Source organism: Nannospalax galili, unplaced genomic scaffold (assembly GCF_000622305.1).
Source record: "Nannospalax galili isolate Female #2095 unplaced genomic scaffold, S.galili_v1.0 scaffold107, whole genome shotgun sequence".
Lineage (NCBI taxonomy): Eukaryota > Metazoa > Chordata > Mammalia > Rodentia > Spalacidae > Nannospalax > Nannospalax galili.
This window is the reverse complement of record NW_008358490.1, coordinates 1,554,718-1,572,430: the sequence shown is the minus strand read 5'-3', so window position 1 is coordinate 1,572,430 and position 17,713 is coordinate 1,554,718. Positions and strand designations below refer to the sequence as shown.

The 17,713-nt window shown below is 47.7% G+C and overlaps 1 protein-coding gene across 3 annotated transcripts in view; it reads left to right on the top strand.

The window, feature by feature from the left end:
* Nucleotides 1-14,799, top strand: part of Slc24a4 (solute carrier family 24 member 4) — a 153,201-nt gene extending 138,402 nt beyond the window's left edge. For 2 of the 3 annotated variants that reach the window (XM_008821722.3, XM_029557967.1), the window contains 5 exons: nt 2,500-2,666; nt 6,553-6,667; nt 11,005-11,117; nt 11,550-11,615; nt 12,882-14,799. In XM_008821722.3, coding sequence (XP_008819944.1) covers nt 2,500-2,666; nt 6,553-6,667; nt 11,005-11,117; nt 11,550-11,615; nt 12,882-13,034 — 614 coding nt within the window. In that variant the 3' untranslated portion in view covers nt 13,035-14,799. The remainder of the gene's footprint in view (nt 1-2,499; nt 2,667-6,552; nt 6,668-11,004; nt 11,118-11,549; nt 11,616-12,881) is intronic. The other variant, XM_008821723.3, reaches the window with a different exon arrangement.
* Nucleotides 14,800-17,713: the final 2,914 nt, after the last annotated feature.

Below are 17,713 nucleotides of genomic sequence, written 5' to 3'. Positions count from 1 at the left end.
ATCCCCTCCCTCACCCCCTCTCCCTCCTGGGGAACCCAGGACCTGTGCTTGCCTGCTCGCCACTCTACCATTGTGCTGCATCCCAAGCCCACTGCTCTTCCCACCACCCATCACCCCCCCCCTTGGTTATTCTAGCTAAAGGTCTATTTTGTTGCTCCCATCAAAGAACCGATTTTCAGTTTCGCTGACTATCTCTCTTTCATTTCTCCCACTGTAGTCTTGAGTCTCTCTTCTGCTTTCTTTGAAATTAATTTTCACTTCTTTTCTTGAAGAGGAACATGAGGTCACTGTTTTAAATGTTTTCCTCTTTAATATACACATTTACAGTTAGATGTTTCCCCCAGCCTGTCTCCACTGCATCCCCTGAGTTTTGATGTTGTGCATTTTTGTTTCCAATCGTCTCTGAATGTTTTCTAATTTCGCCTATGATTTCTTTTCTGACCTACCAGTTATTTAGGACTATGCTGTGTGAGTTCCACATGTTTGTGAGTCTTCCAGCTTCTTCCCTGTACTGCATTCTAATTTCATTCCTTTGTGGTTAGAGAGCACACTCTGCCTGATGTCAGTCCCTCTAAACGCACTGTCCTGTTTTACAGACTCACACCTGGTCTGTTCTGGAGTACACTCTGTGTGCACTTGAGAAGACGAGTATATTTCACTTTTTTAAATATTTTAGGGCCAGGACGCAGTGGCGCACACATTTAATCCCACCACTCAGAAGGCAGAGGCAGGTTGAGGCCAGCCTGGTCTATATAGTGAGCTCCAGGCAAACTGAGGCTACAGGGAGACCCTGTCTCCAAAACAACAAAACAATTAGGCCTGGCAAGATGGCTCAGAGGTTAAAGATTCTTGCAACTAATCCTGGTGACCCGGTTTGATTCCCCAGGATCCACATCATGGAAGGAGAAAATTGACTTCCAAAAGTTGTCCTCTAACCTGCACGTGCACACACTAAACAAACAAATAAATGTAATAAAATATATTTTATTTATTTTCAGTGTGTATGACTGCAGGCATGCACATGTGGTGTGGAGGTTAAAGGGCAACATTTAGGAAAAAGAAACTAGGGCTTTTACCCACTGAGCCATCTCATGGACCCTGACATGTGTCCTTGAATATATGCACTGGCACTTTGATTCAGCTTCAGGGGGATCTTGAGCACAAGTTCTCCTGTGTCTTCTGCCCTTCTCGTCCCTCCTTCAGTGTGTGAGGCTGGGTGCTTTCTATAAACTGTATATTAGTTACTTTTCTGTTACTGTGATAAAACATCCTGACCAATAGAACTCAGGAAGGGTTCTATCAAACTTAGGGTTCCAGAGGGTTAGAGTCCATCGTGGCAGGGTAGAAAGCTGAGAGATCACATCATCAAGCAAACAGGAAGCAGAGACAGCAACTGGAGAGCCAGCAAGGCTTATGAACACTCGGAGCCTGCCCCAGTGATGTGCTTCCTCCAGCAAGGACACACCTTCTAAGATCTCCCAAAACAGTGCTACCAACTGGGACAAAATGTACAAATACTTGGGTCCTATGGGGAACATCCTCATTCAAACCACCCTACACCATATCACACCATTCCTGCAACAACCCAGAGAAAAATTCTTTTTAAAAATACTTTTATTTATTGGCCAGGCATGGTGGCACACGCCTTTAATCCCAGCACTCAGGGGGCAGAGACAGGTGGATCTTTGTGAGTTCGAGGCCAGCCTGGTCTACAATAGTGAGTTCCAGGACAGCTGGGGCTACAAGGAGACCCTGTCTCAAAAAAGACAAAAAACAAAAAAAACAAAAAAAAAACAAAAAAAAACCTTTTATTTATTTTAATTTCTGTGTATGAGTATATTGCTTGCAAGTATGTAAGTGCACCTGTGTCATGCAATGCCCACAGAAGTGAGATGAGGGAGTCAGATCTCCTGGAACTGGACTTATAGAAGGTTGTTAGCGGCCATGTGGGTGCTGGGAACTGATCCCAGATCCCCTGCAAGAGCAGCAAGTGCTCTCAACTGCTGGACCATCTATCTCTCCAGCCACGGGAGAACATTCTTAAGAACATATGAAGACATTAAGATGCACAGCACCCAGCACTGTGCCTAGCGCACTCCACACATTGATTTGTCGCTGTCCTTATCCTCACAGGAGGAAGTAGAGTTGAGGGAATTGCTTGAGTCTGTCTGACTCCAAAGCCATCTGTACCCCACTCCTTGTCCCGGCTCCCCTGGGCCAGGTTCATCCCTGCTCTGGATTCACCTTCCTTATCCAGCCAAATGAAAGATTAGAATGGATTAAAGTTACTCAGTCAGCAAGCATTGAGTTGTCTCACTACTTCCGGATGATGTGATGGGGATGGACAGTTCTGTGATCTCAGCTGCTTGGAGTCACACAAACGGCATTTTTTTTTTTTTTTTTTAGCTTGAAAATAATAAACCAGCAAGTGGACTAACAGCCTTATAAAGCAGAATCTTTCTCTCCCCCTTCCTCCTTGCTCTACCCCACCTCTTGCAGAGTCAAAAGGGGACAAGGCCAAGTGGGTGTTCACCTGGCCCCTCATCTTCCTCCTGTGCATCACCATCCCCAACTGCAGTAAGCCCCGCTGGGAGAAGTTCTTCATGGTCACCTTCATCACTGCCACACTGTGGATTGCTGTGTTCTCCTACCTCATGGTGTGGCTGGTAAGTGGGGGCGTGGGGGGTGTGGGGGGTGGACTGGGCAGCCAGCTCCAGTTTGGCCTCCTCCAAGCAGCAAGGGTGACCTTTGGGCAGGTCTCTGGTCTCACTGACCATAACCTGTTTCTCAGTAGGACAGGGTATTAACAGAGCACTGTGGGCCGTGCTCTATACCCAGGAGTTGACACCGTGCCTTATTGCCTCTGTGGCAGAGGCAGGAATCGAGGAGGGAGATGAACCCTCACAAAGCTGCTCTGGGTGGGGTGGGGAGAGTAATGGCTCACCAGTGGTGTGACTGCTGGGCCTCTCATCTCCAGGGTTGCCGAGGGAATGTAAAGGAAAGAAATGGGGTCAGTGAGAGGGAACACAAGGTGGCTCTCCATGCCCCCTGCCAAGAAGCCCTCTTCCTATGTGTCAGGTGCTGGCTGACACTTTATAGAAAATCCTTCCTGTCCTCGTAACAACTCATGGGATAAGTATTTTTACTGTCCCCATTTTACAGATGGAGAAACTGAGGCATTGAGAGAATGAATGGATTACCCAAGGTTACATGAATAGGGAGGGCTAACAGTGGGATTCGAACCCAGTATAGGTCTCCCAAGCCTGTCAAGTGTCACTGGACAGAAGCTCTCAGGTGGACAGGAATTGACCCTGTGATAGTATGTGATAGCTCCCTGTATAAGCCTGTCACTGACTAGGCTCTGCTGGGCCAGGCTATGAAAGCCCCCTTCCCTGTGCTCTGTGTGCCCCCCAGATGGACCCCTCTGATCCCCTTCCTCTTCAGTAGGGGTCCTAGGAGCAACGTGAGAGGACATGGTTCCAGTGTGGCTGTGTTTCCCTTGTGAAGCCTACGGCACCTTATTACATCATTTCCTTTTCCTCCAATGCTGGAGGCCAGCAGCAGGGAAGGCAGGCAGGGCATGGGGCGGGGCAGGAGAAGTTTCCTGTGGGCACGGGGGCGGGGTCCCTTTCCCTTATCCCTGGAGGAAGGGTACAGGGTGGTGGGAAAGAAAAGGCTCTAGGGTGTCCTATGACAGGAATTTGGGTTTGGATTTCTTGTTTGTTGTGGCACTGGGGATCAAACTGAGGGCCTTGCATCTGCTAGGTAAGTGCTCACCACTGAGCCACACCCCTGGCCCATGAAGACACACTTGAATCCTAGTCCTGCTTCTTAGGATGATTAAAATTGGGCAAGTGACTCAGGGACTCAATTCCTTGAGCCAAGATGAGACCCTCTGTGAGGTGGGATAGACACCACTACCTCAGAACTGTTGTTCCCCAGCCAGCCTCTTCACATTTCCATTTTCCTCCCCAACCCAGAGTGAGAGCCTAGTTGTCAGGATCTGAATACCACATGGAGCATTTTGCCTGGGGAGAGGGCTTCATTTTCCTGTTCCCCTCTTAGCACAGCAGAAGAACTTGAAATACTACCCAAATCCCTGGAAACAGATGGCAATCAAAGATAGCTGCTGCTGTGCCTCAAATCCATTGAATTTCATATCTCCATTTTTTCCTGAGTAGAATTAAAGGCCAGCCCATCTTTACATTTTAAAGGAGCCAGTGGTTTTTCTTATTAAATTCTATTCCCCAAATATTACAAGTTTTAAAAGAAACAGTTATCTCATGACACTTGAACGGGCATGAGAATTGGGAAGATCAAATTAATGGATTTTTTGAAATTCTTTCTTCTTTAATTACGGAAAATGCCAGTACTGTTCAGTGAGTTCTCATTAGCAATGAGGTGGGACACTCCTGCCCTCCATAGCTCCATTTACAAATCTCACCTTTGTTTCTAAAGCCAGATCCTTGCATGGCTTGGCCTAGGGACACAAGAACCACCCTGCTGGGCCAGTCTGACCTGTGGCTTCCAACTTTGAAGGCCTTGGTTTGGGGAAATAAAACAGTCTTGCTAGTGAGCATGGATAAAGGAGACCCTAAAGGTGCATGTGTGCTCACCTTGACCTCTATCTAAGGCGCACCTGCCCTAGTGCCAGGTGCTTGTTTTCTTTATGCCGTGGTAAAGGTGCCATCCCCTGACCCACCACCTTTAAGGCTCTCACCTCCAAGGCTTTAGGAAGAAAGGATCGTGAATGTCAGGGTCAAATGGACAAACTTCCAAATGGATTGTCCCTTCCCAGCACAACTGGGAAAACTGAGGAATGAAGAAAAGCTCTGGACATGGTTCAGTTTACTATTCAAAGCCTCAGCATTGGGAGGGAGGCTTAGAGAGCTGGGGTTGGGGTCCAGGGTAGAGCAAGGTCCATGTGACATCGGGTGTGTGGGCATACCCACAAGCAGTGCCTGCCTTCTGTCCCTCAGCTTCTTAGCCATCTGGTTCAGTGGTTTAAAAAGAAGAGGCAGTCCTAGCAACTCCTCAATAGCTCAGTTACTGTCCTTAAGATGACTGGCATCACCTATTCAGAATTCATCAGTCACAGCTGGTAGCTTGTGGAGACACCTTTGGTGGCCAGAGTAAACTTGGTTCCGACAGATCAGTCCTCCCTTGTGTCCTTCCTTCCATGTCCAGGGTATACTGGCAGCAATTTCGACTGCCAGGGCCATTTCCGTAACCCCCACACGCTGACTATGTGCCAAGGCTGAGCCCGGCACTTGGGAGGCACCCTTAGTCTGGGTCTCTAAGAACACTGGAATTTGATCACCCTCCTTTTCTTGTGCCTATAGAATACAAACAAAGGGTGGAAGTAGAAGGAGACAGTCTGCCATGGCCGTGTGGTACAGGCCAGGCACTCGCTTCATGCTTTTCTCAGGTCACCCTTCCCATGGTCATTATTTCAAATGATGTTCATTGGCAGCCTGTGTGAATGAGCATTCAAGATCTTCACAAGCCTGTATGCTTTGACCCAGCAAGTCTATCTTTTTGAACTCCTAAGGAGGCAGAAGGACGGCAAGTCAGAGACGGACACACAGATACATTGATGGAGAGACTGGTGCACCAGCTGTCGGGTTGAAACATTTGGGTTGGAGTCCTTGCTCCTCTTGCTCCTCGCTTAGCAGCTGGTCCCCTGGGCTTTTTTTTACTTAACCTCTCTGGGATTCATTTGGCATAACAATAGTGTCCTCCTTACCAGTGAGCAGTAAATAATAGAGTAGGTAGGAGTCTCAAGGTGAGAGATCTCATAGACTAGGTGGTATGCAATAAGTCTGACCTCTTTTTTTCTTAACGTACACCCCCGGACAACGTTAAGGACACATTTGAAACAAACAGTGGTTTTTCAAACGTGGCTCCCAGACCAGCAGCCTCTGGATGCCAACCACCTGGGAACTCTGGGAATACAAGTTCTCAGGCCTTGCCTCAGAACTCTGGGGGTGAGGCCTGGTGGTCTGTGGTCCAGTAAGGGGGTTTTCTTTGTCTTCAACTTTGAGAACCAACCTGTTGATTCAATGTGTTAATAGTGGTTGTCTGGGGGTCTTAAAAAATGGTAGTTAACTGCTATTTTCATTCTAGTTTATAAAGTTTTAAAGCAATAAGTATACTAAATAATCAGGGAAAAAGAACACTCAAAAGATTTCTTTAAGAGGCTGGGGCTATCGGTCAGTTGGTAGAATGCTTTCTCACATGCATGAAGCCCTGGGTTCAATCCCCAGCACTGTGTAAACCAAGTGTGGTAGCCACACCTGTCATCCCAGCACTTGGGAGGCGGCGACAGGAAGATTAGAAGTTCAAGGTCACCTTCTGTTACATAGCAAGTTCAAGGCCAGCCTGGACTACATTAGACTCTACCTTAAAAACAGTCCTAAAAAAAAAAAAAAGCCCAGATTTTTCTATTGGTTACAATAGTATCACATTTAAGTTAAAAGCACACAAGGTAAAGCAAGTTTCCAGGGTTGTTCCACTGTGAGTTCGTCTCCCCACCCCTGGCCTCTTCTGCAGGTGACTATTATTGGATACACACTTGGGATCCCTGATGTCATCATGGGCATTACCTTCCTGGCGGCAGGCACAAGTGTTCCAGACTGCATGGCCAGCTTAATTGTGGCAAGACAAGGTATGGTTTCTCAGCACCTGTGGCCCTCAGCAACCCCTTGCACCCCCTCCCTCATCTTCTCTGTCCAAGTATAGTTGGCCAAGTCATAGCTCTTATGACCAGTCAGGTCCTACTAGAAAGGAGACCATGATATCTGGACATTGTTATTTATTAGATTCTATCACGGCATGACCACTGCTGCTGTGTGATTTTTCCTAGGGAGACAAGAACAAATGTCTATTCACTTCAAATAGGGCCCTGGCAACAGACCAATGAAACAATTCCACCCAAGTCTATCTTGATGAACCAGTCAGTTTATTAGGATTATTTAGGAGCATGGGTGGAGGGAGGGGTTACTTTCAGGAACATGGGTGAACTCAAAACAGACGCATGACTGCAAAGTGCCCCCCACCCCCATCATAGGTGATGGTATCACAGAACACTGTGGAGTCTTCATTCTACTTAAACTCCTTCCAGCCTCCCAGCTGCATAAGGCCTTGGTGAGAGGGGACACTAGAGTCTATAGACATGTGCAGCTGAGAGGCAGGAGAGAGTGCTGGGTGGAGCCCCAGGTGAGGGTCTGGTAACCTCCCTCCTCCCCTGCTTCGAATGGTTAATGCCCCATTGCCTTTACCATAGACCTGTCAGTACTGTTCTGCTTGTTTCATTACCATCACTACAGGCAAGGTTGTCTCTGCTCCACGATGGGTATGGGATGGTCTTGTTATGCCCAGAGGAAAAAACGATATTCCAAGGATTACTAAGATGAACTCCCCTAGATCTTTGGAAGTGTTTGCTGAGGTAGTTGTATTTAAACAGACATGTCCTTTGAGTAATAGTCAGTGTGAGACAGGACAGAGCCTCATCCTAGACATCATATTGCAAATGAACCAATACCTTTATTAGTAACTTTTGTGTTGCTGGACCAAAATTCTTAGCAAAAACAACTTAAAGGAAGAAAGCTTTATCTTGACTGGTGGTTTCAGGAGATTTCAGCCCATTACAGCAGGGACTACAGGGTGAAGCAACTCAGTCCATGGTGGTAGATTTGTGTGACAGTGACATATGTGACAGTGGCATACTGGTGAATCAGGAAACAGATAGCAAGACCAGAACCAGGGGCTGGGAGTAGTGACCTACTTGTAGCAGGTAGGCCCCACTTCCTAAAAGCTCCACAGTATCCCCAAATAGTGCTACCATCTGAGCAACAAGTGTTCACAGAACATGAGCCTGTGGGGGACACTATAGAGTCAAGCCATAACAAATGAGAAGTGTGCCCATCCCAGGCAGGCATTATAGGTATCCTGTGCATCAACTCTTTCCTGTTCTCCCAACTTCCAGAAGATGTGCAGTGTTTTGCTTGCTTTGTTTGGTAGTTTTAGTGACCCAGGTCGAATGAGGAGTGACTCATGGTCTTCCATGGCAAAACAAGAGCTACAGAATCTGGCCTTGTACTTTGCTGCCTCTCGTTGCCAGGGAGACAGCATCCCAGAGTGGCCTTGCACAGGTCTTCCTGGTAGGCGGCAAGCATTTGAAAAGTACAAGGGAGCGGGAGGCCAAAGGGTACATGTAACCTCAGGAGACAGGAGAAGAGGGTAGTGCCAAGGGGAAAGGTTGGCTCCAAAAAGAAAGGTAGGGTGATGTGTTCCTCCAAGACAGGAACAGGGTTGAGAAGATGGCAGGAGGCGTGAGTGTGGTGGGCAGGTGCCTGACAGAGAATGAGGGCCACAGGGGACAGACGCTGCGGGAAATGGAGTTTAATTGAGTGGCCTTTGACATCAGTGTGGTTGCTTCCTAAGGCAGCTTAACACAACCGAGCTTAACTCACAGGTCTGGGAACTAGGAGCCTGACAGCTGGTGCCTGCAAGGGCCTATTTACTCTGCAGGTTCCAACCAGGAGGGGTGTGCGTGATTCTCGGGGTTAACTGCGGCTCTTCGGCATACCTGGCCCATAGCTGTACGCGTGGCTCTACAGCCACACTTCCTTCTGATAGGGACAGATGTTGATGGATTAGAGCCAACCTAATTCAGTGTAACTATATTTGTTTGTATCTATAAAGACCCTAAATCAAGTCGCAGTCTGAGGCCCTGGGTGGACATGAATTGGAACAGAAAGGGGGCAGCTCCTTAGGCAACTACAGTGAGGAACCTGGCTGAATTTCATTAGCATAAACCTGGAGAGAGTCAGTCATGTGCTCTGGGTGACACATTTGCCCCCACCTGGGTGGACACCAGCAGAGGGCAACAAGACAAGAGAATGTTTAAACACATGTGGTGGGGGATGGCGGGAGGTAGGGATTGCAGTACTAGAAGCTTCAGGGTTTGTGGTCCCAGTGAGTTCAAGGAGAGGTCTCCTTTAGGATCAAGGGACAAGTGGGGTTCTGTAGTAGGCTACTGTCTCAGAATGGCTACAGAGTAAATATGAATGAGGCGAGGGCTTGGGATACACAGTTGTCATAAGGTGGCACTGATGTAGTTGACAGACTCCAGCAGACATGGTCAGGGTGAGCAGATTCTTTATGACAAAGGGTTTCAAACCCTGTTCAGAGTCAGCTGCCTGAGAGGCTACCACACAGGTGCTCTGACCGGAATTTCTGCACCTGGGCCTCTGTATAGGCTCCCAGGTCAAAGTGTGGCCTGGCAGGCACTAATAGGGAACTCACCACACTCAGACCCTCAGGCCTGTACAGCCCTGCTCAATCAGGATATTCATGTTACAAAGGCTCTGGGTGACAGTGTGTGAGTCATACTGCCTGCAGGCTCCTCCAAGGGTCACATTGCTGCCCAACTTAGTGCACAGTTCAGGGAGTCCCCTGAGAAGCACTTACCTGCTCCTCAGCTTGTCTTCAGCTTGTCCTCACCATGTACGAGTCACCAGTCCCAAACAGTCACTGCTCATTCCTTCACGCTGCCAGAGGATGGGAGCCTGGACCTCACAGGCCTAAGCTGCCAAGATTCTGAAGTTATTCCCAATGGTGCTGGAGATTGGCAGGGAGAAAGACTTTGGGAGAGGTACATGCTAGGGGTCAACAGAAGACCAGAGTGAGAATGGAAGAGAAGGAATGACCTGGCACAGTGGTGGGCAGCACAGATGCGGGCTACCAGTCCTGATGCTGGTCGGACTTGCTGTTGAACGTCACAGCTACCAAAGTGACATTATGGCTATAGATATTTGTGATATAGACTTGTTCCTTCTGCCCCTGATTTCATGGGTCAGATTTCAGCCAGCATGAGTCTTTTCCTAAAAGTTGCTCTGACTCATGATCCCAACCTCAAGTGAGGAAGTGCCCCAGCTGTGTGACCAATAGGATCCTGACAGTGGGACAGGAAGGGAAACACTAACATGGCTTCTGACCTCTGACTGGAAACAAAAAGGTCACCATTCAGAAATCACCAGAACAGAAGATCTGGTACTCTATGATCCCAGCCAAGGTCATGGGTGCCTGGACACAAGCACACATCGTGGTTTGGTAGAAAGGATACTTGGGGGCTGGAGAGATGGTTCAGTGGTTAAGAGCGCAGACTGTTCTTGCAGAGGACCTGAGTTGAATTCCCAGCACCCACGTGGCAGCTGACAACTGTCCCTAACTCCAATTCCAGGGAATCCAACATCCTCTTCTGACCTCTACAGACATTGTACGACACGGGTGCACCTACACACATGCAGACAATACATTCATATACCTAAAATAAAAATAATTAAAAGAAAGGATACTGGACCACTAATAAATTAGATGTTCTTGGTCACCTGCCATGTGAATATGGTGTTCCCTACCCAGCTAACTAGGAGGACCAAATGAGACAGCTCCTAGTGGGTCCTCTAGAAGGGCAGCTCACAGCCTGGAGGGAATAGAATGGAGGGCCCTGTGTTCCTTTGCTACAGCTGGTGTTAAGACAGACTGGGGTGGTGGGGAGACAATGAATATTGATCATTTCACATTTCTGAAGGCTGGAAGACTAAGGTGTGGGCAGGGATGGCTCCTAAGTGACTGTGTGTGAGAATACTTCTCTCCCAACTCTCCTTGGCCACTGTTTTCCTCACACAATTTTCTCCCATGTCTGTTTTTCTTTTTCTGAGAGCACCAGCCAGGTTGGACCAGGCTCTGCCTAAGCCTCATCTTAACTCATTACCTTGTTAAAGGTCCTTCCTCCAAATGAGGCCACATCGAGCAGTGCTAGCATGGGGTTAGGACTTCTGTGAGTGAATTCAACACAAAAGAGAGCCCTTAGGTTTCATGAAAGAAGGGTCCATGAAGAAGGAATCCCCTTCTATTGAACCGTACAGATAGAACAATTCCAAGCAAGAGGATTTCCTGAGACCAACTCTTGATGGAAGGATTATGTTGCTTGTTCCCCAGGGCTTGGAGACATGGCAGTCTCTAATACCATTGGAAGCAACGTGTTTGACATCCTGGTGGGGCTTGGCATTCCATGGGGCCTGCAGACCATGGTTATTAATTACGGATCCACAGTAAGTCCCTGGCACTTCCTAAGGAAGGGGTGGGGTGTTCAGAAAGAAGAGTAATAATGCTCACTCAATTCCAGTTCAAAGTTCTTAAGGGAACTTCTCCTTGGCACCTGTTTTCTTCGATGGCATCTAGAACAGTCTGGGGGTATCTGCAGGAGGGAACCCATGTTTGCTACATGTTCATCAGTGTCTCTTTCTTTTACCTAAACCCCACTAGCACCTGTCCCCATCCCAGGCCACTTCCTGAAGAACCAAGTCAAGAATTGAACCCATGACCCCCCCTTTGCTGTGGGTTCCTGGCCATGCCCACATGCTTATCCGAGGGACTCCTGCGTTTCCCTAAGGAGGGAATGAATACCCTGAAGCAGGCTGGATTTCAGAATGGACTGGCCTGAGCAGCTGAGAGATTCAGGGCCTGTATATTTTACTTTCCAGGTGAAGATCAACAGCCGGGGTCTGGTCTATTCTGTGGTGCTGCTGCTGGGCTCCGTCGCTCTCACTGTGAGTTTTTACCATTCCAAAATAGAAGCTTCATGTTTCACCCAATTCTGCCTCCTCATCAGCCTGACTCCACACACCTTGCAGTGAGGAATAATGTCTAAGAGCAGGGTATAGTCAAATATACCCCAAATTCATTTTTTGCAAGAGCAACTGCAACTACCATGAAGTTCCTCCTGAGTTGATAAGATGTTACCCGTGGGCTTGAGAGATAGACCCATCAGTTAAACACAAGGAACTGAGAACCCATGTAGAAAAAAAGGGGGAAGAGCCTTGGTGGTACATACTTAGAATCCTAGCACAGGGAAAACAGAGACAGGCAAATCCCTGAGGCTCCGCCAGCCTAGCCAAGTTGGAAAGTTCCAGGTTCAGTGAAAGACCCTGTCTCATAAAGGAGGTGGATAGCACTTGAGGAATGACAGCTGAGATTGTCCTCTGGCCTCCACACACACCTGCACACATGTGTACGTACACCCACATGCACACACAAAAGGATTCACTAGGGGACATATTACATTTCCTTTCTTGCTACCTTGCCCAGAGAAAAAGAAACACTGCCTGCTGAGCTGACAAATGGGGTACATGACATTAGAGTCCCACACCCAGGCCTATGTTTACATACTTTACATCTGTGATACTTCATTCAATCCTTACCACCCCTGATGACGGATGTCCTACCATTCCCATTTTGCAGAAGAAATGAGGCTCAGGAGTTAAGTATTTTGTCCAAGATCACAGAGTTGGCAAATGGCAAAGCTGGGATTTGAAGCCAGGTTGGTCTGTCTTGACAGCTCTGTGATCTGTGAAGGCAGCTGTGGTGCAGCCCTGGAAAGCCTTGATTCAGAAATAAGAGGGAGGAGGGGGAGCACCCTTCCTCCCAAACACATGCACACACAGCAAAGCATGGCCCAAGCAGAAGTTCACATGAATGGCTCAGCTGAGCCTGGGAAATCTGCTGAAAGAAAACTGATTATGATGCCAAGTTCTGAGGCAAAGGGGAAGGCCTGCTTTTCCTTAGAGAAGGCCATGGGGAGGACACGTTGCACCCTGAGGAAGTGGCCTGTCTTCTAGGGGAGACCAGTGCCATGAGGGTAGCCACTGAGAATTTACCATGCCCTGAGACAAGTCTCAGGGTCTGGTCTCCACTGGATCAGAATCTTGTCTGCATTGTGTAGAAAGTTCTGGAGTTTACTGTGCTATTTTTCAGTTCAAAAGGCCTTTGGGTCTCTCGGTCCTGCCGAGCCCAGCTTTTCCACTGTCTCCTTCCAGGTCCTTGGCATCCACCTCAACAAATGGCGGCTGGACCGGAAGCTGGGCATCTATGTCCTGGTCCTCTATGCCATCTTTCTGTGCTTCTCCATAATGATAGAGTTTAATGTCTTTACCTTTGTCAACTTGCCCATGTGCCGAGAAGATGATTAAAGATGAGCCGCTGCCTGGGAAACTGCCATGGCCACTGTGATGCTGGCGTCCTCTCTCCTTCCCCATACAGGTCTCTCCTGCCTTGGCAGCTGCCAGCAATTCTTTTGTGAGCTGGAAGGAAGGGCCATCTTGGTCCTTGTCAGGTCACGGGCCAGGCTGCTGAGCATCTGCCCCAGCAGGCAGGGTCTGGCCATTATTTGTGCAGCTCCGCAGACTCCTGGCTGCCAGCCACAGGGATGTTGAGTGGCTCTTCTCTCTTGCATACTTTAGTCAAAAGGACTTCTCCATGCTGTTTGTCTTGCTGTTACATGAGCAGCCTTGGAATTACATGAGCAGCCTCAGAAATGAGTCAGTGAGTGAACAGGGTCTCCTGAATGAGTGCAAAATAGGGCTGTGGTTGGCAAGTATCACCTCTGGGCCTGGAGGAGGCAGCTCATGTCACCTCACCGAGAGCCTCTGACTCTGCCTGAACACTCGCAGCGTGAAGGAGGCAAGATGGCAACCTGTCAGGGCTTGAGACCACACTGGCAGTCATAGGAAAAATAGGAAGGATGGAAACACTATTTCCTAGCAGAAGAAAGAAGAGCAAATGAATACTGTTATCCTTTTTTATTGATATATTTGGAGAACAAGCAATGAAATATTAAAAATAAAATGTTATATATAGGTCATCATACTTGAAAAATATCATTTCACACAAAAGGATCATTGAAGGGGACCAAAAGGTTCCCCTTGGAGAAAAATGAATCCTATGTGTGTCATCTTGTGCTGGCTCTGAGACCATTTGGTTTGGAATATAGAAAAAAAAGGTGGAATTCCACATGGAAACAGGTGCTAACTCGGAGACATGGTGGGGAATGTAGTTACGGCTACACATCCAGACCTTAGGATGCCATGCACCATCTGTTCAGGTTTGTGACTTTTCTGTTAACACTCTGGGTTCAAAGCCACCCCATTGAAAGACCCAGTCATTTATATGCCCAACCAATTGCACAAGTGGCAGTTAATGACAAAGAAGAGGGATCTCTGGAAAAGCAAAGAATCACTCTCTGGTCAGCTGAAGCCAAGAATGAAAACCATATCTTAGAATTTTTAGAGCTAAGTTTCTTGAACCTTAGAGTTTGCTAAGCATGCAAGGCCAGGGATGGGAGATGAATTCAAAAAGGAAAAATATGAAACGATGTTTGACTGCTTTGTAGCTCTGAAACACGTAACAGATTTATGAACATAAACCATTCCTGGGTTCTAAAGAGAAAGCACAACTTAATTTTATATAGATTGTGGGTTTTTATTTTTTTAATGTTTCTATTGCAAAAGTCTATTGGATATGATGCACTTTTAATACTGAGATACTTTGCACAGTAGAAGGCATGGGGATGATCCAGGATGATGAGAGCAGAAAGGTGGTTATCGATTCACTGGAAATTGAATTTGCTTTAACTTGGTGGTGAGCATGAATCCAATAGCTGGTCCCTCTGGGCCTGTGGTGGAATTGGTAGTGATGCTCTTTAAGGCCTCCTTCGAAGGAGGAAGTGTTCAAGCTTGTGTCCCTTAAGTTCCCTTAAGCATGAACTATGATGGGACTTGGCTCCCATTACCAACCTTCTATTCGGGGTTCACATCAGTATTAACAGCTGTACTCTGTCAAGGCTTCACTTTCTGTTTATCTAGGTATCAAGTTCAGCAGTCTTCAGTGAGACAGCAGTGATTTCCCTTTAAGAAAAAAAAAAAAAAAAAAGCAAAGTGGGAGGGGGGGAGCCTGAAGGTGCATAAATATAAACTAGGCTCAAAGAGGGTTTCAATCTGCCCGATCAACATACATGCAGCTAGTATATTCATTTAAAAAAAAAAAAAAAAAAAAAGCTAAGTGGGAGGGGAGGAGCCTGAAGGTGCATCAGTATAAACTCAGCTGCAAGAGGGTTTGAATCTGCCCTAGTACTTGGTTCACCTGGCAGACACCCCCCCCCACCGTTTCATTCAAGGCGCAAGCTCGCTCTAGTGCTTCTATTCCCCCTTTGAGCTTCTCAACTACCCTGTGATGTAAGTAGGGACTATTATTATTTCATTGGCAGTTTAGTTTGAGAGGTCAAGTGCCTCTCTCTAGTTTAGTGTCAGAATGTAGCAGAGTTGGGGTCAAAGATGGCCCATTACCCCTCCCCACTTAGCCAGTGCACCAGATTGGCCAGCCCAAGTGACATGGCTGTGACTTTGCCCTTGGGGTTGGATCTTACTGCTTGGGTTAAAAAAACTCATCACATATTTAATTGACCCCTAAGTTTCCCAGATCATAGCCTCATATCTGTCCTTATCAAATGTCCCTATTTTTCCCTGATAAAAAGACCAAAAAATATTTTTAGGTATGGTAAGGCACAGGCCACAGCCTCTAAAAATGTCCCTGCTGGCTTTCAATTCTCTGAGTCCCTGCACAGCTTCCAAAGAACATCCCAACTGTGATCCTCTTCCGACACAGAATCCACTTGCAGCTGTAAAGTATCCTGTAGCTGCAGTTAGAAACTAAAAATTATGTTTTCAATGTATAGAGCTAGTTTTCTTTGGACTTTAATGTGCCAATGTTCCTCAAAGGCTCTCGACATTTATTATATCTAGGAAACTGCACACTGTAAAGTGAAAAGTTCTCTGTTTTAAACTAAACATTTTTTTCCTATCACGAGTTTAAAGACTCGCTTGATAATCTAGGCCTTCGTTTTTATAATCATGTTGCCATTACTATGCAGGATTACTTCCTTTGTTTTATCCCCAAAGCTAAATTTGCATGGGATAATAGCTTCAGCTACAGAAAATAGACAATTAAAAGAGTACACTTAACTCTTCTCATTGAAGGAAAAAATGAGAGCCTAGACCATTATGTTCCGATGGAAGAGCATCGGTAGAAGCGAAGAGGGAGAGCTAGTTCCTGGCCCATTTCTGGTTTGTAATCTGCCCTTACCAGTCCAGGCATTAGGGTGTACAGAGGGTAGGATCATGGGAACCTGGCCCTGAAAAAAGTTCTAGGTCAGCTGCCATGAGAGACTGAAAGTATGCGGCCCAGTGCTCAGGTCAGCCATGCCCCACTCCTCTCCTTCCTTTGTACACCCCCCAGCTATGGTCTCCTGGCATCTGTGTTTCTGCCCCTCACCCCCTGTGCTCCACCTTGTGCACAGACCTGAAGCCCCTAGTGTATTTTCGCTGGCGCGTTCCCCTCTTCACCTGTGAAGGCTTTTTGCTTTTGTCCCACTAGTGCCCTGTCCTTATAGACTCAAGCTGATAAGGCGCTAGCTTTCCTTCCCTGAGCCAGTCTCAACATGTGGGGTACACATCTTAAGGGAAGTGCTGCAGACCCCAACCAAAGACCTGCTTTCAGGATGCCCAAGGTCTAGGTGTGCTGTACCTGTTCTTCCCTGGTAGAGGACCTGCAAGCCTAACCACAGCAGCTGCCCACACTCAGAGTCCCAGGTTCCCAGCAGAGGAAGCTTGGAAAGAATATGTGCATGCCTGTCCTGGGTCTGTTTCCCTGTTCCTTCTCCTCTCTGACTACTTTAAAGGATTGCACTGGGGCAGCCTGCCGATAGAAGCTAGAAGGACAGAGACAGGCTTGGCTCACTCCTGTGCAGGACAGCAGCTCTGCAGGGCCCTGGAGGCTGCTCTCTCTGCCCCTCCCTATTGCCTAGATGTGAAGTGTGGCCAAATGGATCAGTGACGTTCTAGATCTGTGGCCTCCTTTTCCACCCTGGATTTTTCCTTGGGGCATCAGCAATGAGCAGTAGGCACCTTTCAGCCCACTAAGCAACTGGTACCCACTGTACACTATGCCCCAACCCTGCCTGGGCCACTGGGAAAGGCTTGGTCCCTTCTCAGCCACCTGCCTTCCCCTCCCTTGTAAGTGACTCTACCCTACTAACTGGAAAAAAAATGGTTGTGCTGTGCATGCGAACAGGCTTTTGGCAAATACTTGATGTTGAGCAACAAAGAGCTTGGTTAGGGTAAAAATCACCAGGAGACTGCACCTATCACAGGCTTTAAATACATGCCGAGGATGCTCTGATGCTTCTGACATGATCTCCATGGGAGCCATCCTTGGGGCAGTGAGCAGATGTGACCAGAACACCTGAGGGAGTCCGCATCAATGGCTTGGATGCCATGTTGTCTCCATAAAAACTAGAAATTTCTGAAAATGCTCTCTGGAGAGTGCTAGAGTAGTAAGAAGTTCCCGATCCCACCCATCCAGTACCCATGGCCCTTATTCCCTGAGCCCAGAACCCTCTCTCCACCCGAGAACTCGCCAGAGGGCACCACTGGGTTCTCCAGGTGAGCATTTTCCTCCTTGGCGCTCTGCAGCTTGCCACATGACAGGAGCCCTTCATGAGTCACACACCCCCAACCAGGCTTCCTTGGAGTTCTGAGAAGGGGCCTTTCCTGTTCTTTGGACAACTCTTCCTTACCGTGTCAGTTGTGTGGGAACAAGAGAGGAAAAGAGCCTTTTGTGGGCTCCCCCCACAGGGCGGAGAAGGTGAGATGACCCCCCTCCACCAACCTTGCTTGCATAAGGCCTTCATCCTGCTGCAGAGCACTAGTCCCCAAAAGGCATGTATAAACAGGGTGTGGCCAGCAGGGGTATCCAACTTTTGGCTTCTCTGGGCTGTAGTGTCATCTGCAAAGTTTACACTCAAGAACCATGCAGT